General features: G+C 35.7%; 4 protein-coding genes across 5 annotated transcripts; 2 read left to right on the top strand and 2 right to left on the bottom strand.

Moving 5' to 3' along the window:
• The first annotated feature begins 781 nt into the window (after positions 1-781).
• Positions 782-10,332, top strand: LOC101264453 (DExH-box ATP-dependent RNA helicase DExH1). 2 transcript variants are annotated; one of them, XM_010317408.4, is made up of 16 exons: positions 782-1,081; positions 1,842-1,987; positions 3,287-3,390; positions 3,541-3,756; positions 3,847-3,942; positions 4,815-5,090; positions 5,541-5,744; positions 5,836-5,991; positions 7,316-7,408; positions 7,577-7,791; positions 8,112-8,271; positions 8,385-8,658; positions 8,730-8,922; positions 9,042-9,228; positions 9,393-9,761; positions 9,843-10,332. In XM_010317408.4, the coding sequence occupies exons 4-16, from the start codon at positions 3,547-3,549 to the stop codon at positions 9,972-9,974; spliced, it is 2,565 nt and encodes an 854-aa protein (XP_010315710.1). In that variant the 5' UTR covers positions 782-1,081; positions 1,842-1,987; positions 3,287-3,390; positions 3,541-3,546; the 3' UTR covers positions 9,975-10,332. The 2 variants fall into 2 exon arrangements, with proteins under 2 accessions (XP_010315710.1, XP_004228595.2); XM_004228547.5 differs by having other exon boundaries at positions 788-1,081; positions 3,291-3,390.
• A 670-nt stretch (positions 10,333-11,002) lies between these two features.
• On the top strand, positions 11,003-14,907 carry LOC101249116 (uncharacterized). The gene is made up of 10 exons (XM_004228580.5): positions 11,003-11,406; positions 12,646-12,731; positions 12,894-12,960; positions 13,219-13,361; positions 13,482-13,530; positions 13,641-13,778; positions 13,889-13,969; positions 14,044-14,220; positions 14,302-14,388; positions 14,510-14,907. Exons 1-10 carry the CDS (start codon positions 11,218-11,220, stop codon positions 14,570-14,572), a joined length of 1,080 nt encoding a protein of 359 aa, XP_004228628.2. The 5' UTR covers positions 11,003-11,217; the 3' UTR covers positions 14,573-14,907.
• Positions 14,908-15,941: 1,034 nt separating this feature from the next.
• LOC101258296 (F-box protein SKIP22) lies at positions 15,942-17,970 on the bottom strand. The gene has a single exon (XM_004228611.5). It carries the CDS (start codon positions 17,748-17,750, stop codon positions 16,245-16,247), a length of 1,506 nt encoding a protein of 501 aa, XP_004228659.2. The 5' UTR covers positions 17,751-17,970; the 3' UTR covers positions 15,942-16,244.
• An 859-nt stretch (positions 17,971-18,829) lies between these two features.
• On the bottom strand, positions 18,830-19,714 carry LOC112940753 (dof zinc finger protein DOF5.6-like). The gene has a single exon (XM_026029020.2). It carries the CDS (start codon positions 19,712-19,714, stop codon positions 18,830-18,832), a length of 885 nt encoding a protein of 294 aa, XP_025884805.2.
• Positions 19,715-20,944: the final 1,230 nt, after the last annotated feature.

A 20,944-nucleotide genomic window follows, 5' to 3' on the forward strand; every position in this document is an offset into this window, starting at 1 on the left:
TATAATAGGAATTTTTTTTTGTCCTTTCTTAGTTTGTCAAAATGGACAAGTAAATAGAAACATCTAAAAGTAAAATATGAACAAGTAAATAAGGACAGATGGAGTAATAACTTTCACATATAATAAATACAAAAATCATATTTGTATGTTATAATTATAGTTTGCATAATTGCCCTCCATAACAAATATAAATATGCATATTTCGCTCCACATATACAAAAAAACACAGTTGTATAATCTATTTTTATTTCGATATACATTTACAAAACAACAATTGTATAATATGTGTTTGTATAAAACTAGAAAGAGAGAAAGACAAAGAAAACTAGATTAAGAAATATTTGTATTGCACAATTATAAATGTACAGGACGAATATATATGTATTTGCATATGTATATACAAATTCTTTCGCTTTATTCAAACAGAAATACAATTTATACATTTCCGTTTGTATAAGCAACAAAGACGATGAAGAGACTAGCGAGCGAGATCTAGGAGAAGGAGAACGAAAATATATGTATATATATAATATTTCTTTCGTTTTTTATAAACACAAACACATTTATACATTTGTGTTTATATAAAAGCGAGAAAAACAAGGGGGAGAACGATAGTGACACGCGAGACTCATCAGGAGAGAACCGAAATAGCAACAACTATGAGGTTCAATCAAATCAAGTTTATAATATTTAATTTGAATTAATAATTTGTTATTACGCAATTTTACATTTTTTAAAAAAGAAAACTCTTTAAAACCCAAATAAAACCCCACTCGCAGTTATCACACGCGCTCCCGCACTAATGTCAGTGCGTCTTCTAAACCACCCACACTCCTCCGCCCTTCTCCGTTTTCACTTCTGTAATACCTCTCTTCGTTCATCACTCCAAAGGAGTTACTCTTTTTCCCGTTCCGTTATGGCTTATCGCCCGAACTACCGAGGCGGTCGCCGCGGCGGCGGAGGACGCAGTGGCGGAGGCCGTGGTGGTGGTGGTCGTGGAGGAGGAGGAGGACGTGGTGGTGAACAGAGATGGTGGGATCCTGTATGGCGTGCTGAACGCCTTCGGCAGCAGGCAGCTGAGGTACTGTTTTAATTATCACTGCTTTTTGGTTTCATTACTCTAGCATTTGTTAGAAATGTGTAAATATAGATATATGGCTGCAGAATTTAAACAGTGCGTACATGTGTTGCGATACTACCGAGATTTGGATTAGAAGAAAAGGCGTAGTCGTTTGTAAATTTGTAACAGGATAGAAGGAAGAATTTAGTTGAATTTTGACATAAAAAAGTGTAAGGTACTGGATCAAAGTTTAATCACAATTAATTCATCACTTATAGTAGCACTCGTGGTTTTTGATTTGATGTTACAACTTACTGAAGAGACGAACTTCGATAGGATGTTGTGGAGGACACGGATAAGGATAGAGGTTTAGTAGGTAGTATTGCATTATCTTGTTGTCCGTTCATACTAGTAGCTGTAGTAGTACTCTTGTTGTTATTTGTCCTTAGATTTCTGTTACTATATGTTGCTTCTTGTATGTTCGACTATCGTATTATTGTGTTGTAATACTGTTGTTTTTGTACTTCCATTACTTTTTTTTTCTGGATTGCTTTGGACTGCTTTTTTCTTGTGTTGAGGGTCTATCGGAAACAACCTCTCTACCCTTGAGGTAGGGGTAAGGTCTGGATACATTCTACTCTTCCCGGACCCATTTTATGGTACTACATTCGGTATGTTGTCGTTGTTTGTAAACTTGTGATGTCTATGTTTATTCTTTTGTGAATATAATTAAAGTAATTGTTGGCGTGTTTAAAGTTAACATTGTGATTTTTGGTTGTAGATGGAGGTGATGAATGAGAATGAGTGGTGGGGGAAGATGGAGCAGTTTAAGAGAGGAGGGGAGCAGGAAATGGTTATAAGGCGGAATTTTAGTAGGGATGACCAACAAAAGTTGTCTGATATGGCGTATCAATTAGAACTTTACTTGTAAGTGCTTTGATTTTGAAGAGGAACTGTGACTATCACTAATCGAACTTTGGTTTGTTGTCCTTTGTTTTGTAATCCTCTCTGCCTCCCAAGGTAGGGGTAAAGTTTGCGTACACACTACCCTACCCTGCCCAGACCTCACTTGTAGGACTACACTGGATATGTTGTTGTTCTTTGTTCTGCATTAAGCATGGGTTGTGCTTCCATTTCAATCATTTTAAACTTAAATTTATAATTAAACATAGATTACGAATACAAAATGTACTTGAAATGAGTGATCTTCCTTCTATAGTGCGTAAAGATGAGTAAATACACAAAAGCAAAAGAATTCTTCAAAGATGTTTCTGCTGTGTCAAAACAAATTTACTTTTCTCTTCAGGCATGTCCTAAAGCTTTGAGAACTGAGAATCGTGAACACTGCATATCCTTTTTTTTGTGTAAACTCATAAAAACAAGTATAGGAAAAATGTGTCGGGGAATTTAAGGAAAAAATTTGTGTTACATTTCCCGCAAATGAGATATGGTTATGAGAGTGAAGTTAGTGAACTTCATATTGTAATACGACTTTTGTATTTGTGATCCGTTAACCATACAACTATAGGCTGCAAATGCACAATGAATCTAATAGTTGCACAATCTATTTAAGATGTACACCATTTAATTTATTCATTTCAAATCACGTGGAAGGAAGTTGTCTCAAAAAGCGTACAACCTCTTACAATCCATGCAAATTTAGTGGAAATCAGGTATAATTGTAAAAAAGGATATGTTTTCGACGATACTAATTAGTTGGATTAAGGCTTAAGCATGTTTGTGGCTTACTTTTGGCCCAGTCCTTAATCATGTTAGAGATTTGTATGCTAGTATTATAGTGTTGGAGAGTCTAAATTATTGAATACAGGCTATTTAAGATTCATATGGCCGGTCTCAACTAGCTTCAGATTGTGGTATATCTTTTATCTTAAAATATGTAATTGATACATTTTTCCCTACCTTATATTAGGATTTCGGTAAGTAACTGACACTCAGAAGATGAAAACCAGACATGTTACTTACACTTCTTAATGTATGTAATTGCAGTAACTTATGTGTGCTACATGATATTTCCTTTTTCCCTTTGTTTAAAATGATGGAAGAAGAAACCAAACCTGGTAGATATAAATCAGCTCCATCCTCTCATGTAAAAACTAAATTTTCTTTCTATGTTGCTTCACCATTAAAAAGCACTATTTTATGGTGTTCATAGTAAATAAAGTGTTTACTAATTGTCCTATCCATGCCTTTTGTATTTGCTGGAAGAAAGCCATGCTTATAACAAGGGAAAGGCACTTGTTGCAAGCAAAGTCCCATTGCCAAGCTACCGTGCTGATCTTGATGAGCGTCATGGATCTACACAGAAAGAGGTATAGTACTGCCATCTTACTTTTAGCTGGTGAGAATGTTCTTTCACTTATCAGTGCTGATGATTTGTTTGTGTTGCTGGTTTTAGTTAATATATAACTTAACTGTAACCACACCAATGAAAAAATAACTAAACTGTAGCCATGTCTCAGATTAGGATGTCCACTGAGATTGAGGAAAGAGTTGGAAATCTATTGAGTAGTTCACAAGACGCAGTATCTGCTGGGACTTCCTCTTCAACATCTGGTACTTCTGCCAAATTATTATCCAAAGCTGTAGAAACAACCAAACCTAAGTTGTCTATAGAGGATGATATTGCCACCAAAAGACTTAATGTGGAACTTAAACAGAAACAGGAAAAGACAAGGGTACAACTTTTTCTCTTGATTTTTTTAGTCCATCTTTTCGGTGGTACTTTCTAGTTTCAGCAGTTGAACTGTTTTAAATTATTCTGCTAGGGAAGTGAAAAAGTCAAGGAAATGATCTCATTCAGGGAAAAACTTCCTGCATTTAAAGTGAAATCTGAATTTATGGAAGCTGTTGCAAATAATCAGGTGAGATATCTGTAATAATTACTTCTGCAACAACAATGCGTAATGTTTCAGTTAATTCTTTTTTCCAAATTTTCAATCCTGTTGACTGCACATACAACTTTACTAAACTCTAATTCTTGAAATATGTACTTGAGAAACAAATAGCATCTTAATGTAAAATGTGATAACAAAGTGTGGTGAATTGACATGCCTACATGTATTTTGGTGTATAGTATGGAAAGTGGTAGATGTTTTGAGACATAGCTAATCCAATTCAGCAAATAATGTTTAAGTGTATACCTCTGTGTTTTAATTGTAGATAGCACTGTTATGATGCAGATCTAATATATATATATATATACATACACCAGTTTCAAAAAAAAAAACTGATGTTACCAGTTAAAAAGAAGTGTATACTTCTGTCTTCTTGTTGGTGTTAAGAGGAACTTGTAAATGAAGAAGAATCGATACTTCATATCTTAATCCCTAACGATTATAATGGGATTTTTCTTGCTATTTGCTTTTTGTACGTACTACAGCACTTTCTTAGTGCTTCCACTTTTATGAAACTTACATCTTCTCAATAAAAAAAAAGGGTAAGGAAGTGTTACTTCTAGAAGCAGTTCTGCCAGCTGCATTCTTTGTTTATTTTCATCCTCTTTTCTCAGGAACGCTGTGAAAGTAGTTTTACGGAAAAATTGTCCTGCGATGAAAAACATTTCATTTGTAAATATCTCTGCTTGCAGATTAATTGACATGTTTGCAATAAAATTTCCTTTTATTAGTCTAATCAATTACCGGGTGGTTTTGTGGCACTTCGATGCTTTTGAATCACATTATTAGACTATTAGGGCTTTTACAGGAAGAGCATACTCACTATATAGTCAATACAGGTCTTGGTAGTTTCTGGAGAGACTGGCTGTGGAAAGACAACACAGCTCCCTCAATTCATTCTAGAAGAGGAGATATCATCCCTTCGTGGTGTTGATTGTAACATTATATGCACTCAGCCTCGCCGTATATCTGCAATATCAGTTGCTGCTCGAATATCCTCTGAAAGAGGAGACAGTCTTGGTGATACTGTTGGCTACCAGATCCGGCTGGAAGCAAAGCGCTCTGCTCAAACACGGTTGCTATTTTGCACAACAGGAGTGTTACTGCGGCGGCTGGTATTTGTCTCTTGAACTCTTTTTTGCCAAAACTTGTGTAAAATCCTTGTTCACTGTTTTATCTTTGAAATAGGACAGGGCAGTTTGTTACTTGCAATGCCGACATGCCTATTATTTTTTGTTCCTCCACATCTTTGTAACTAAGCTCTGTGTATTTGGAGAGTCAAAATTTTGTACAGGTCTTCATGTGTGCCGGAATATGCTCAAGAATGGAGGATGAAGGAAACTTAATATATTTTCTGCATAATGGGCTTGATATTATTTTATAATTATCTATGTAATTATTATCTTGGATTAATTCTACTGATTTAGAGGTTTTGTATCTATTAGAAGGTCTGTGTACACACTACCCTCCCCATACGCACTGTGTGAGACTACACTGACAACACTGGCTATGTTGTTGTATCTATTAGAAGGAAAAGTGATTTCCCCTCTTCCTTTTGTATATAGGTTCAGGACCCTGATTTGACTGGTGTTAGCCATCTGCTTGTTGATGAAATCCATGAAAGAGGCATGAATGAAGACTTCCTCTTGATAATTTTACGAGACCTCCTTCCTCGACGACCTGATTTGCGTCTCATTCTGATGAGTGCTACTATTAATGCTGAGTTGTTCTCCAAATACTTTAGAGATGCACCCACGATTCATATACCGGTATTGTGTTTTAGTCTTGTGTATCTCCAAATTTCAAGACATGTCCAGCCATAATGTTCTGCTTCTAATTTTCTTAGGCTTAATTTTCCAGGGTTTGACGTATCCAGTGGCAGAGCTGTTTCTTGAAGACGTGTTGGAGAAGACTCGTTACCTTATAAAATCCGAAGCAGACAATTTCCAAGGAAACTCAAGGAGAAGGATGAGGCAACAAGATTCTAAAAGAGATCCTCTGACTGATCTTTTTGAGGCATGGTCTTTTCCTTTATAGTTGATGAAATTGGAATAAAAAAAGTACTTGTTTCTATTGAAAATGGACTTACTTGATGAATTAGACTTGGCAGTTTGTCTAGAACCTACTATGAGGTTATTGTTACCGTGTTTCCTTATGTTTTCAGTTAAATTGTGCAACATAAATGGGATGAAGAGAGTAGTTGTAGGGTGTAACATAAGAACTTTTAGCATCCGAGGTTTAACCCCCCCCCCCCTCCCTTATGAAACGGCTCTGCTGGAATGGATGGCAGAGGGTCCATAGTACCTGAAGCACTGGAGTGATCCAATATCCAAGAAGAGGCCACTGTCCAGTGCCAGGCAGAGCTAAGTCAGGATTCAATCTTTTACTCTACTCGTTATCGTATCATCTCCCAGGCTAAAGGGGTTGGGAATAGACAGGGCCCAGTCGTTCAAAAGTAAAATAAACCAGAGAGATTCTTATTGTCTTTGATGAAATGGTGAACAATGACTAATACTACATCCATTTCAATTTATTTGTCTGATTTTGGCTTGGCACAAAGTTTAAGAAAGTAAATAAGACTTTTGAATCTTGTAGTCTTAAATAAAAGATATGTAGAATTTATCAAAATGCCCTTTAATTTTGTTATGTGGAAAGTTTTAGAATGGAAGGGTTTCCAAAAAAGAAAGAGGAAATAGACATTCTCTTTGAAATGGACTAAAAAGGGAAGACAAACACATTGGAATGGAGGGAGTATTGATTATGTTTTCATGTCTTCTTTACCTCCTTAATAAGGAGACGTTTTGTTTTTTTGCAACATATAAAGCCAAATCAATCATGAGAGCTTCCTGCCCTGTGGATGCCGTGAATGGGCTCATAACTTGAGTATGCAAGTGCTCGTATATCTTATCGAGCAGTTGCTTCATGTACTTAATTTCTATGATGATCGCCCTCCCTAAAAGAAATTGATATGTGGAGGATGTGAGCCTGTGAACCAGTTGGTTCACATTGGAGGTAGAATTGTCGCCAGCTTTATGCTCGACAGACCCTATCAAATTAAAAGGCTTAGTGTGGAGGACATCTATTTTCCTGTACTTAATAGCCAATTCTAAAAGCAGACTAATTAACTTTAAATTATTCATTTGATTATGTACTGTGAATACTGTGTTCTGTCAGAAACTGTGGTCTTCATCCTCTAGTTATTTACTCATTTCACAAGGGGAATGCATGACCAGTTAGTAAGCTTTTCTATTGTAACTGAACTTTAAATGACAGTTTCTCTTCACATGCATATTTTATTTCTCTTACCAAGTAGGCTCTTATTGAAGATTTCTGGTTGTAGGATGTGGACATTGGTTCACATTACAAAGGCTACAGCATGACTACAAGACAATCTCTGGAAGCATGGTCTGGTTCACTGCTTGATTTGGGTCTTGTACGTACTTTACCTTTTACCAACTAAAGGAGTTTTATTCATGTCGAACATTCAATCTATAGTTCCTTATTGAAAGAGGGGTTTGGTTGAAGGCTTGTTTATTTCATTGGTTGCATGGGTTCTCTTGTTTCTTAGCTTTGATTGTTTTTATTCCATTGCTTTGAACAGGTGGAAGCATCAATTGAATATATTTGTCGCTGTGAAGGTGAAGGTGCAATTCTTGTGTTCCTATCTGGTTGGGATGAGATTTCTAAGCTACTTGATAAAATTAAGGCTAACAACTTCCTTGGAGACGCCAGGAAGTTTTTAGTCCTTCCTCTTCACGGTTCAATGCCAACAGTAAATCAACGAGAAATATTTGATCGTCCACCTGCTAACACGAGGTACATTCTTTGTTTAGCATAAGCTGGATTTCCAAGATTCACATTCTTTAATCATAGGTTGATCTCCCTTTATCAATAATACCATTGCTCAATCATTAATCTCTTCAGGTGGATCATTACTTTTTCTGTTATTTCTTGTTGTTGAATGGTGGATTTTCATTTTCAATCACATTAACTAATATTATAGCAGTATGATATGAATCAAAGTATACTAAAATATCAGCTGTAGTTAAGGAGTTGCTAAGACTGATAGTTTAAACTAGCAGCTCATCAGTCGGTTTTTCTTTTAAAAATTAAATATCTTTAATCTGATCATGCAGGAAAATTGTGCTTGCAACCAACATAGCTGAGAGCAGTATAACTATAGATGATGTCGTGTATGTCATAGACTGTGGGAAGGCGAAAGAGACTAGCTATGATGCACTTAACAAGTTAGCTTGTTTATTACCTTCATGGATATCAAAGGCCTCAGCACATCAGGTAATTAAAAATGCAATATATATTATGGGAGATTGACATATTTGGAGTCAAATTCATTCAACTTCATATGGCTTTGTATTTTTGGCTTATTGGAGATTTTTTATTATCTGCAGAGGCGTGGTCGTGCGGGCCGTGTACAACCTGGAGTTTGTTATAGGTTGTATCCGAAACTAATACATGATGCTATGGCACAATATCAACTACCTGAGATTCTTCGAACACCACTACAAGAGCTTTGTCTCCATATTAAGAGTTTGCAGTTCGGCGCTATTGAATCCTTTTTGGCCAAGGCACTTCAACCTCCAGATGCTCTCTCTGTCCACAATGCTATTGAACTTCTCAAAACTATTGGAGCTCTGGATGATACAGAAGAACTTACTCCACTTGGTTTGTTTAGTGCACATGTTTTTCTCTATATATTCCACGTTGGAACGTTTACTTAGAACGTTTCTTTACAGGCCGCCATCTTTGCACTCTACCGCTGGATCCGAATATTGGAAAGATGCTTCTGATGGGGTCCATCTTCCAATGTCTTAACCCTGCACTGACTATTGCTGCTGCTCTGGCACACCGTGATCCATTTGTCCTTCCAATAAACAGGAAAGAGGAAGCCGATGCTGCTAAAAGATCCTTTGCTGGTGATTCTTGCAGGTTAAACCAAATAAAATTAATGGTTTATACACTTCTTTCTCTGGCTTCCATCAGGGACATTACTTTGTGGAATAAAATATTTCCTTAGTCGTGTGAAAACAATCTTCCTTTTGATGCAGTGATCATATTGCACTTCTTAAAGCATTTGAAGGATGGAAAGATGCTAAACGTTACGGAAAAGAAAGAACCTTCTGCTGGGAAAATTTCTTATCTCCTGTAACCTTGCAGATGATGGAAGACATGAGAAATCAGTTCATTGACCTACTGTCAGATATTGGTTTTGTGGATAAATCACGAGGAGCCAAGGTAAATTCTCCAAATCAGACCTACTGACTAATGCTGTCTAGGTCTGGTTTGACCATGTCTTGTCGTAAATTTTTACTATTTGGTGAAGTGTGTATATATCACGGTGTAGTACTTAAAACACCCATCCATGATCAAGATTAAGCGACAGTGATCTTATATTGCAGGCATACAATGAATATAGCAATGATTTAGAGATGGTATGCGCCATCCTTTGTGCAGGCCTCTATCCAAATGTCGTGCAGTGTAAAAGAAGAGGAAAGCGTACAGCATTCTACACGAAGGAAGTTGGAAAAGTAGACATCCACCCAGCATCTGTCAACGCTAGTGTCCATCTTTTCCCTCTTCCCTACTTAGTTTACAGTGAGAAAGTCAAAACCTCAAGCATTTATATCAGAGATTCAACAAACATATCCGATTATTCTCTTCTTATGTTCGGGGGTAATCTCACTCCAAGCAAAAGTGGAGACGGCATTGAAATGCTTGGAGGCTATCTTCACTTTTCCGCGTCAAAAAGTGTGTTGGATTTAATAAAGGTTTGTCTTTCGATTTCATCTTCGTGACATACATTTAAAACTTAAAAACTTATTTGCTCGTGTGTATCCCATATCCTGCAGAAACTCCGCGTGGAACTGGACAAAATATTAAAAAGGAAAATCGAAGAGCCCCACTTTGACGTCTCAGTCGAGGGAAAGGGTGTAGTTGCTGCTGTGGTTGAGTTACTTCATAGTCAAGATATACGGTACTGATTTAACAAGGCGTTTTATCGTTCATTTTTAGCAGAAACATATGGTTTGAGGCCCCTTTTGTTGTAGCAGTGTTAGCATAGAGATGCAGGGGCAGATCTAGCAGTATAGTTCTGGGTTCGTTTTCGACTTATAACTTTTAGTCTAGACCGAGATTTATCTTATGTAAAATGTACTGAAAATATTGAACTATGAACCCAGAACTCGAATAAGGTGATGGGTTCAGTGGTTGAAACTCGAGTCCTAGACTCGTTGAGTTTAAATCTTGGATTCTGCCTCCAAGAGGTGGATAATTTTGTAACGATTTTAAAGATGATTCGCTATCGATTCAACAACAATGTTATATATGCGTTAATAATAATCTGCTGATAAAGCATATATTGATTTATTTAGAATTCAAATTATAAATTGTACATTATACACAATATATATGCAATTATCTTGACATTAGCAAACAAGGCATAAAAATTAATATTGATTTTTTTTTTCAAGTCATTTTTTTTACCGTCTCGTTTCATATTTATTTGTTGTATACAAAAACTTCTATTGAAGACGATATATGAAACTCTAAATTTGAATTTGAGGTATAAGGTATAATAATTTCAAGATAAAATGTAGGATTAGTTTATTCAGCGTTTGGTTTATACCATAATAATAAGAGAATTCATCAGTTCCGCTATAACTTATTCACAAAGGACCCAACCAAATGACCCCTAACGCTTTGTTTTGGATGGTTGTTACGTATTGCTTCGTATCATATTGTATTGTTTTGATCAATACAATATGTTGAATAAATTGTATTTTTCTGTCATTACATAGTTTATTATACTCATAATTTAAATAATAAACATATTAGAAATAATAAATAAATAAAAAATGAGAAAAAAATATTAAAGTAACGACACGATCACATGAAATCGATCATTATATAAAACAATTTTTTTCGTTATTAATGATGAATCAAAACAATACTATACGATAAAATAATAATCTTGGAATAAAATGATATTTTTCATTATTAATGATGAATCGAAATGATACTATACGATAAAATAATAATCTCGGGATAAAATGGAGAATTATTTTATTTTGGGTTGTCACTTGTCTTATGCACACTTGGTTAACTCCGCCATTGCAAGCTTATATTAGATTACTCTGTTTTCCTCCGCCACAATCAACCGTAACACCGCCGTCGCCGTCGCCGTCGCCGTCGCTCCTCCATTACTTCGTTCTCCCTAACTGAACAATGAGCTGCTCATCTTCATTGATTCTTCCTTCCATTTCTTCGAATGGATTTCGAAGATTTAGTCCATTGAAATTGGATAAGTCTAGGGTTTTCATGAGTAGCATTTCCGTTGGATCACAAATTGCCGCCGTCGATGATGCTCTGTTCGCCGATTACAAGCCTACCAATGCTTTTCTCTTCCCTGGACAGGTAAATCTCTTCTGCATTTCACATTTCTCCAATTAATCGATTAGATTTTCGAGTTTGATTGAAAAATTCGCCTCATAAAAGTAATTTCAATATTATTTGCTGTTGAATTCAAAATTATGATAATTGCTGAGTATTTGATAAGATTTTGAATGGGAAAAGCATTAGTGGTGTGGCTAATGAAGTGGGTTAACAACCACGAGATCTCGTGGAACTACTCCCTCCGTCCCGTTTGTTTGTAGTAGCTATTAAAAAAATGAGCATTTTAAAGTTAAATTATTTCTAAATATAGAATTTAAAATGCTCGAGAGATGAAGTCTGAAGGGTAGGGGTTCGAGAGATGGAGTAGATAGGACCAAGTTTGAAATTTTCCGTTGGGGAATTCACACGAAAGGGAACGAGGAATTCTCAACGGAAAAATTGCTCTCTGAACCGAACGTGAAAGTAGTTTTCCATCCTGTAACTCTACTCTCAACTTATTCTTCTGGGAAGGACTAAAAAGGTAAGTAAGTTATATAAATTCGGATATAGGGAATAGCTGAACTCTTTTACATCTATCCTAGCCTTGGTGGACATAATGTAGATAGAGTTAGCTGATATCTGTTGCTGCTAGTGGGAGGTGACGGGTATTCCCTGAAATTAGTGGAGGTGTGGGCAAGCTGGCTCGGCTCGGATACCACTGTTATTACAAAAATGATTTTGATGGGGAAAAACGTAGATGGTATAATTGTATTACTTCATCAATGTTGGACTGAAAATGTGCTAGCTTTGAGGTCATTTTGCATATTTGTGTTAAATTCTATGTTTAGTTGTCTAATAACTTGGTTAGTACTTCTTGCTGAATAAAAGGGTGATAATTACTTGATTATATTTGGTCTAGTGGATTGGATTTTGAAACATTGTTAGAAGCTTGAGATTAGGAATACTATCCTGTTAGTATCTCCAGCTTTGTAATACTTCCACAATGCTTCAACTTCTCTAGATACCTTTAAGCAGCTATATGTTGCTCTGACTCTTCAAAAATGCCAATGGATGCGTGTCGAATTCGCCAAAAGTAGTGTATTTTTGGAGTATCCCCGTAACTCGCTATAGTTTGAACGTATATGTCCACGGTTGATTGAGTGAGTATCTGGTCTCTTGGTCATCATTGTAGACTGCTAGTTTCTAGAATAGTCATGTCACTGCGACCACAAGATATCCAATTTCATGGCAAACTATTTTATCAGCTCTATACTTCTGCAGGGGGCACAAGCTGTTGGAATGGGTGCAGAGGCTCAGAAGGTGCCTGCTGCAGCTGAATTATACAAGAGAGCAAATGAAATCATGGGGTAAATATGATGGATGAAGTCTCATAAATGCTCTGATCAACAATCTATAAACATTTTCCTCATAATTCGTGTTCGTAAATTTTTGGATTGAGTTGAAACTGATAGATATGGTGATTGATAATCAAGCATTTCATGTTCATATTTCTTCATCCTTGCTTACAGGTTTGACCTTTTGGATATTTGTATTAATGGTCCAAAAGAGAAGTTAGACTCCACTATTCTAAGCCAGGTATTTGTTTCATCATATTTTTCTTGTTTTTGACTCGCACCTCTTATTTTGTATTACAGTTCTTGTTAATAACTAAAACACATTGATCCCGTTAAATCACATATACAGAAGGAACAGCAAAAGGTTTTGCAATGCATGCACGTTTTGCTTTCTAGTAAACAGATGAAGTGTTATAGATGATGTTTATGATGACAATAGGATGTAACTTATAGTCTTATACAATCATTTTTGACTGGCTCATAATTTACTTGTTCCCAGCCAGCTATCTATGTCACTAGCTTAGCTGCAGTAGAGATACTCCGTGCTCGTGAAGGGGGTCAGCAAATAATTGATTCGGTTGACGTCACATGTGGTCTGAGCTTGGGTGAATACACTGCTCTGGCATTTACTGGAGCTTTCAGGTTTCTACCCTACATAACATTATGCTTTAGTAGTGGCTTGTGTCTGGATGTAGTCTCTTATCCTTCCCACCGTTTAAGATACAAGTATTTGGATTCCACTAATCTGATTGCCTTTGCCAGTTTCGAGGATGGACTTAAGCTGGTTAAGCTTAGAGGAGAAGCTATGCAGGTAATATTTATTGACATAAGTATACTGTTTGAGCAAAATCGATTGGATTTGGCTGAACCTGCATGCAGGCTACTAGCTCTACCCCTGCTGACAATATCAATTCTGTACAGGATGCTGCTGATGCTGCAAAAAGTGCGATGGTTAGTATAATCGGACTGGATTCCGACAAGGTTCAGAAACTGTGTGATGCAGCTAATGAGGAAGTTGATGAAGCCAACAAAGTTCAGATTGCAAATTTCTTATGTCCCGTAAGTTCCTCCAAAAGCTTTGTCGCGAAAATAAATTCCATCTCTACTCTTCAGAATATTGCATGTGGCTAAGCATTTTCAAGTTCTGTTGTTGTATTATCATTTTATAGGGAAATTACGCAGTCTCTGGAGGTGTTAAAGGAATTGAAGCAGTAGAAGCAAAAGCAAAATCGTTCAAAGCACGAATGACGGTATTTTCCTTTTCCTCTCCAAATGCACTGCTAATGGTGTTTGCATCTTAACACATTGCGTTTAATTGTTCCAGGTACGTCTAGCTGTTGCTGGAGCTTTTCACACAAGTTTTATGAATCCAGCTGTTTCACGATTAGAAGCTGCTTTGAGTGCAACAGAGATCAGAACTCCAAGAATACCAGTAATATCAAATGTTGATGCACAACCACATGCAGATCCAGACACAATTAAGAAAATATTAGCTAGCCAGGTAAGAAACCGACAGTACACAAGTTTTAAGTTGATTAAAGATGATTCGAAATGTTGATCTATCATGTTTGAGCATATGTAGGTGACTTCACCAGTTCAATGGGAGACCACAATAAAAACACTCCTAACGAAAGGGCTAAAGAAGAGCTACGAATTAGGACCTGGAAAGGTAAAACTCATCGACACTCCAGATATCTTTCAGCTAACTGCTATACCTTGACTACACGAGTTTGATTTAGAAATCAGTATCGATCACTTTATGAGTAGTGATTTCGACTCCAATGTTTCAGGTTATTGCTGGTATTGTCAAGAGGATGGACAGAGGTGCTGAAATTGAGAACATTGGCGCCTAAGCTTTGTGCTGAGAGTTGAGAGACATCATCGTTTGGTTACTCTTTGAGTGAGTGTTTTTGAATGTTAACGTCGTTATGATCTTTGTTTAAGTAGCATAATGAACGCGGATAAAATATAACTTTCTAAATCTCAGTAGATATTAATGTGATGAAACCATACAGAACATGTGATTCCTGATAGTTTCACTTTCACTAAATGTGAAAGCTGGGCAGAGAAATAAGCTCAGTAGACCATGAGATAGGTATCGCCTTTTTCAGCGATTGTGCTTTCTGCTGATAACTAATATCATGTTTGGTTGTTTTCGTCACTTCAATGATATCACATTTGTTGTCTAGTTGAAGAGCTATGCTCGCGGTGCTTGCTTGTTAAACGATGGGATTAAACGTTTAAATCTCCAGTCTAATGCATTTGTAAACTCTATTGCTTTGCAATTTCGAAATACACAACTTCTACCATGCTTAGGCTTTGGTCATTTTTGGGTAGTGATAATGATGGTTAAAATAATTTGTCCATTGTTTGGGCATAGCATTTTCTTTCTAGCTTTAATTACAACAACAAAAAAGCTAGTGTAAATCTAACAAGCGGGGTTTGGAACAGGTAAGATATACGCAGACCTTACCTCTACGAAAGGTTATTTTCGGTAGACCCTCGACTCAAAAGATTCTTCCTAGATTTAACTAAGATCAGAAATTATGGATGTCAATACCATAATGCAACTGTTTTAGGCAGCAAATCCAACTCACTACATCAGAACTATCATGTAACACATGAGCTAGCAGATTCATCTTCAACACTTCCCACACAACAAAATACATGACATAAAATGAATCTACCAGCCAAACAAAGTCGTCCACAACCAACAAGAACCTATATTGCACGAACTCTTCAAAAATGTCGTCAGATGCCCAGTAGTACTGTCAAACTTCCCTATAACGGGAGTCGTTTGTCCGGACATTCTTTGAATGTTATAGAGAAATACAACTAGATAGAACGTATAATATAACTCGGCCATTATAGTAAAATGTTGTTACAGAGAGGATTACTATTATAGAGAGGTATTGTCTAAGTATACCGGCTTGACGTAACTTGCTACAAGAACCCTATTTGGACAACTTGCTACATGCATAAACTGACTACCACGCAAAAGTATTCCAGGTTGGAACACGGCTCATGCTCGCAAGCCGCGACCCCACTCTTTTTTAGCTAGAACAACCTTAAGCAACTACCATCACAAATATTGTTCAGTCAAGTATCTCTATATCGAAAACTTGGTTGTGGAAGCGATATGTTGTTATAGAGAATGACTACTATAGAGAGGTCTGACTGAACACAGATTCAACGGGCAAAACGCAAAACACAAACCAAAAATCAAAGGAAAACATAATTTGCTGGATTCATTTCAACATGAAACTCAACACATGAGCTAAGCCAAGCAGATTACATTCACTGTTTTCGCCTAAACAGAAAAAGGAAATAGAATAAAAACAACTGCCTAAGAGTTATCCAAACACCAAAACCAGAAATTTCCAAATGGAACTCGATACGATTTTGAAGTTTCGAAATTTCCAAACGGAACATAAAAAGATTATTACCATATTAACAGAAACTTGCAACTGAAACCTATTGCACTACTTACATAGACAAAAACTACACAACTTACTGGTAAAGACTTCAAGGGAAGTTGCTCCTGTGTCCTCCAAGATGACAACGACGTACATGGTTTGACCACGGATGGAGCAATGGAGAAGGTGGCGCCCGCCCTAATGGATTTCCAGTATTATCAAATTGTGGAGGGAAAACATCATAATCTCCACCGATTACATGTGGTGTCCAAGGTATCGGAAATGGATGACGACCCCCTAAAATTCGCAACCCATCAACCACTCTCCTCCTATTAATCACTTTCCTTCTCTTCCTACTCTCCCAAGACTTAACAAACTTCTCTTTCCAATGTCCTCCTGCAGATATCTCACCATCACCAAACTGCTCCCCACATTTCTTCTTCCACAAATCATCACTCGAACACAAATATCGCAATTCAGAGCTCAAACAACTCACTTTCGCTATCTCAACACCCGGAAGTGATTCCAAAATCTTCAACTTAAGCTCAGTCGGAAGTCGAGTAAAGCACGGTGGAAGCACAAAACCAGACTTTTCACACAAATCAATCAACAATGGCAATACAAGCCCATCCTTAACATTCCTCCAAAACACAAACACTTCCTTCTCTCCAAAATCTCCATCTACCACCTCATTCAATCCACAATTAGCCCATACAACATTCAAAAATGGAACCAATTGATCTTCGTTTAACGTTACTCTAAACGTGGATCCCTTCCCCCCACCGGATAACGACCCATGAGCAATAAAGAACTTCCCTAAAGACTGAAACTTTAACTCAATACAATGAATCACATTACAGTTATCTCCTTTAACATGATCAATAACCTCAGGCAAAGTGTAAAACAATGTCTTTCGATATCCCAAACACCAATATTTCAAACATTGAGATACATTAACCTCAGTTAAAGTATTAGGATCAAGAAGAACAAACCCAGATTCTACAAAAACAGCATGAACAGCAACCACCAACAGCTTATGCTCCCGTCCACCATCGTCATCTTTCAGCTCCTCTGTGAACACTTTCCTCAAAAACCCAGGTACAGAAAACGATTTCGTAAACTTCACATCACTGTAATCTCCATTATCATCTACCTCCATAAACTCCTCCTCCATTTCCTCACCCCCAGGTCGAGTTTTCGTTTCCGTTTCGTGGGGTTCCAATTGATCGATTTGGGTGTCCGATTTTTTCACTGTTTCAGCTTCTTTAACGATTTGGGTATCCGATTTTTTCACAGTTTCAGATTCTTTGACGATTTGGGTGTCTGAATTTTTCGATTTGGGGATATGGGTTTCGGTTGAAATTGAAAACCCATTTGGATTTTGAGTGAAGAAGATGAGATCACCTGAGGTAATTCCAATCGATTGAAGCGTATCTTCTTCAGAAAATTGAAGTTCATCCTTTCGATTGAGAGAAAGATGAATCGAATTTGGTATTGATGATGATGGAAATGCTTGAGAAATTCGATTTTTGAGTTCTTGAAGAGTGCAAGATGAAGATTCTACATCGATTTTAATGGTTTCTTTGGTTTCAAAGCATCTGATTCTGAGTTTCATTGTGGCTATATGGCAATGGCGGTGGACTTCTTTTTTTTTTCCTAATACTTTAGGATATATACAAATTTTTCATAGGGTAATATATATATATATATTTTAATTTTCGATATCGAATATAAGAAAATAAGTAATAAATTGTTTAAGTTTTTAGAAAATGTTTTCTTGGTCTCGTATCAAATATGGTTATTTTTGTAACGAGTGTTTGAAGAAGATAAAAAATGTATGCAAATTTTTATCGCTTTTTTAGTGAAGTTAGGGTTTTGAACTGATTTTCACAATCATAGCGTTTCGTCTTGCAAAAGAGTTTCTACTTCCGCCCCATCCCTCTCGATATTCCTACTACGAAGAGACTAGTCGCAACAAAGAGAAGGAATAGAATCGGGATAGTTTAAGGTGAAAGAAGTTTCGATTAAAGATAACGTTGAATTTCATTTTTTATATTAATGCAAATCATTTTTCAACATCGATGAATCAACGGATTTGTATGTATTATCATTTGATTTTTTTTTATTTACGATGCTGAGTATTAATACTTTAGATCTCATAACTCGATCTATAGATGGTAAAATGTAAAAACATGATTTTTGCCATTCATTTCTGATCAAACCAACTCATTAGGAAACCACATGGTGAAAATGGATTCTCACTAAAATATTAGAAAACTTCCTAATTTTTCTCAGTGAAAATACTACTACTTTTTTCTTCAATTATCGATTCAATTAAAATATCAATAAAAATAATCAATAAATATTTTTTAATTGGAAATTAGTGTTTTTAGTAGTGCCACTATGAAAGCTACTATTGTTAACTATTTTTTTACTCTAATACACTATATTGAACACATTTCATCTACTAATAACACACTAATACATATGAAAGTGCTTAATTCAATCTTCACCAATATATATTACAAATTTAGTAGGTGTATATATTATATTATTCTTGAGAAATATGTTTTCACCTTTTCCTATACATGCAATAGTGTGTGTATATATATATATAAGACTTGCAACAAAAGTTGAAAAAGCTCCCATCATTTGCATTATTCGCGCTATAATCACGATTAGAATCTTCTACTGTTAATTCTGGCTCTGACAGTCTGGCATTGGTTCTGGTGCTAGTTTTGGTTCTGGCTCTAGCTCTAGTCCTCCAGCTGACGACTTATGACTTGTGTTTAGAATATCATTTGGAAATATCATATGATCATGGTGGTCATGTAAATTAGACGATATCATCTCTTGATCTCTAGGCAATGGAGGTAGCTCCATATAATTGTTGCCTAATTGATCATGGTTGATAATATTCACATTATTCATATTTCTATAACGATCATCGTGAATATCACTATGATTTATTATATTTTGCTTCTCATCATGAATCCCACTAAAATAAACACCATCACCAATGAATCGCGATTCTTGACCTAAATCGCTAGTCATGAACTTCATGTGATCTATCATGGTTGAAAACTCAAATGATGGAGCGACTAGTACTCCTTCTTGATTAGGCAATAATAAATCATCAGATAGTTCAAGATTCTGATGATTCTCCGATTGTGATGACTTGGAACTATCACTACTATTCAAGAAATTTGAATAGACTAAAGCAAGATCAATAGTTGGACCATTATGATGATCCAATGAACTAGTACTATTGGATTGATTATGATGATCAATATTAGTATGATTTAAACAAACCCCATATCCCAAATTTGTTGAAATAAGACCATGTTGATGAATTATACTAGAAGAAAACTTACCTCTTCTACTTTTTCTGCATCCACCACCAATTGGAACATTCCTTAAAGAACCACCTTTAGTCCAATACCTTCTACAACCTTTGCAAAAATACCTAGGTTGTGTCAAACTATAGTTGTTGTAGTAACAAAATTTTGTGTTTGTTGAACCACAACGTGGACATGTTGATACTAACTCAACATTTGATTTCCATATCCCTCTTTCCATCTAATGTTAACACAAAGATTGTTGTTGTTGTTGTTGTTGATGTTGTGTTTCTTGATCAAAAACTTGCTTCTTTTGAATAATAACATGCATCTCCCTTTACAAAATCTTGACCATATGACTCTATATGTATATATATTCGCCCTTTCTAATTTACGTGATATAATTTGACTAGCTCACGCGACTCAAAAACAGTTGAAGGCAAAACTGAGAATTTTTGAAATTTCTGATCTTAAATATATCGTAACGTATAGTTATGTGATTAATAAGACTTTTAAAACTTATAGTATCGAACATGTTATAAACACTAAGATAAAATATAAAAGCTTCTCATGATTAAGGGTAAAATGAGAAGTCTAAACGTGATAGAGCCATTATTTGAATTTTCTTATTCTGATTTCTAGGATAGCGACATCATGTGTTGGTTATTAATCAGATTTTAAATTTCAACTTTTTTTTAATAAAAAAAAACGTATTTAGTAAACTTCTTAATACAAAATTCAGTTCAATAGATCTACCAATACATAATCTTCTAACTCTGCCCCTGAAAATTGAGACTAAAGCTAATAAATTACGTTTCTAAATATAATTTTTTCTTTTTTTAAAATTGATAAATAAGAAAATAGTGTCGCGTAAATTGTAATCGAGAGTAATTATTATTGATATATTTTTATTTATTTATTTATTTTTTATTTTTATTGGGAATTGTGTCAAAAGAGCACATGGAGAAGGGCCGTTAAGGTTGACGGAATTATAAGACTTTGACATTCCCGGCGGCGAAGAAGAGGTGTCGGGTGTTTGTGACACGTGGAGAAACATGATTGGTTGAAAAGGGAGCAAACTCCTTGAAAACTACAAGTAGCTTTTAGGGACACAAAGCTTGGGTTCTAAAAAAATAAATTAATTTTTTTTTAATTTTTTTAAATTATTTTTTTTTTTTAAAAAAAAAACATGTCACCGTTTTAATTTATGTGAATTTGTAAGATTAAAACGGAGTTTCAGAAAAAAAATGAAATTTAGTCATTTTTCTATCTTTTGATATCTCATCTAAGTGTTTAGTATCTGTTTTGAGATTTTAATTAGTCCAGATATTGTATATGACATATTAAATGAAAGACTTCATATATATATATATATAATAATAATAATAATTATTATTATTATTATTCACTTTTGTGATCAATCTGTGACTTTTGATTAAGAGTGTCGGAGTGTATTTGCAATACTCCTATC

Source organism: Solanum lycopersicum, chromosome 1, assembly GCF_036512215.1.
Source record: "Solanum lycopersicum chromosome 1, SLM_r2.1".
Taxonomy (NCBI): domain Eukaryota; kingdom Viridiplantae; phylum Streptophyta; class Magnoliopsida; order Solanales; family Solanaceae; genus Solanum; species Solanum lycopersicum.

Coding starts and splice junctions, on each gene's coding strand:
- LOC112940753 (XM_026029020.2), bottom strand. CDS start 19,714: ATGGAAAGAGGGATATGGAAATCAAATGTTGAGTTAGTATCAACATGT.
- LOC101258296 (XM_004228611.5), bottom strand. CDS start 17,750: ATGAAACTCAGAATCAGATGCTTTGAAACCAAAGAAACCATTAAAATC.
- LOC101249116 (XM_004228580.5), top strand. CDS start 11,218: ATGAGCTGCTCATCTTCATTGATTCTTCCTTCCATTTCTTCGAATGGA. Junction 14,221..14,301: donor AGAAAATATTAGCTAGCCAG/GTAAGAAACCGA, acceptor GAGCATATGTAG/GTGACTTCACCAGTTCAATG. Junction 14,389..14,509: donor ACGAATTAGGACCTGGAAAG/GTAAAACTCATC, acceptor CCAATGTTTCAG/GTTATTGCTGGTATTGTCAA.
- LOC101264453 (XM_004228547.5), top strand. CDS start 803: ATGTCAGTGCGTCTTCTAAACCACCCACACTCCTCCGCCCTTCTCCGT. Junction 3,757..3,846: donor AGAAACAGGAAAAGACAAGG/GTACAACTTTTT, acceptor TTATTCTGCTAG/GGAAGTGAAAAAGTCAAGGA. Junction 9,762..9,842: donor GTGTGTTGGATTTAATAAAG/GTTTGTCTTTCG, acceptor CATATCCTGCAG/AAACTCCGCGTGGAACTGGA.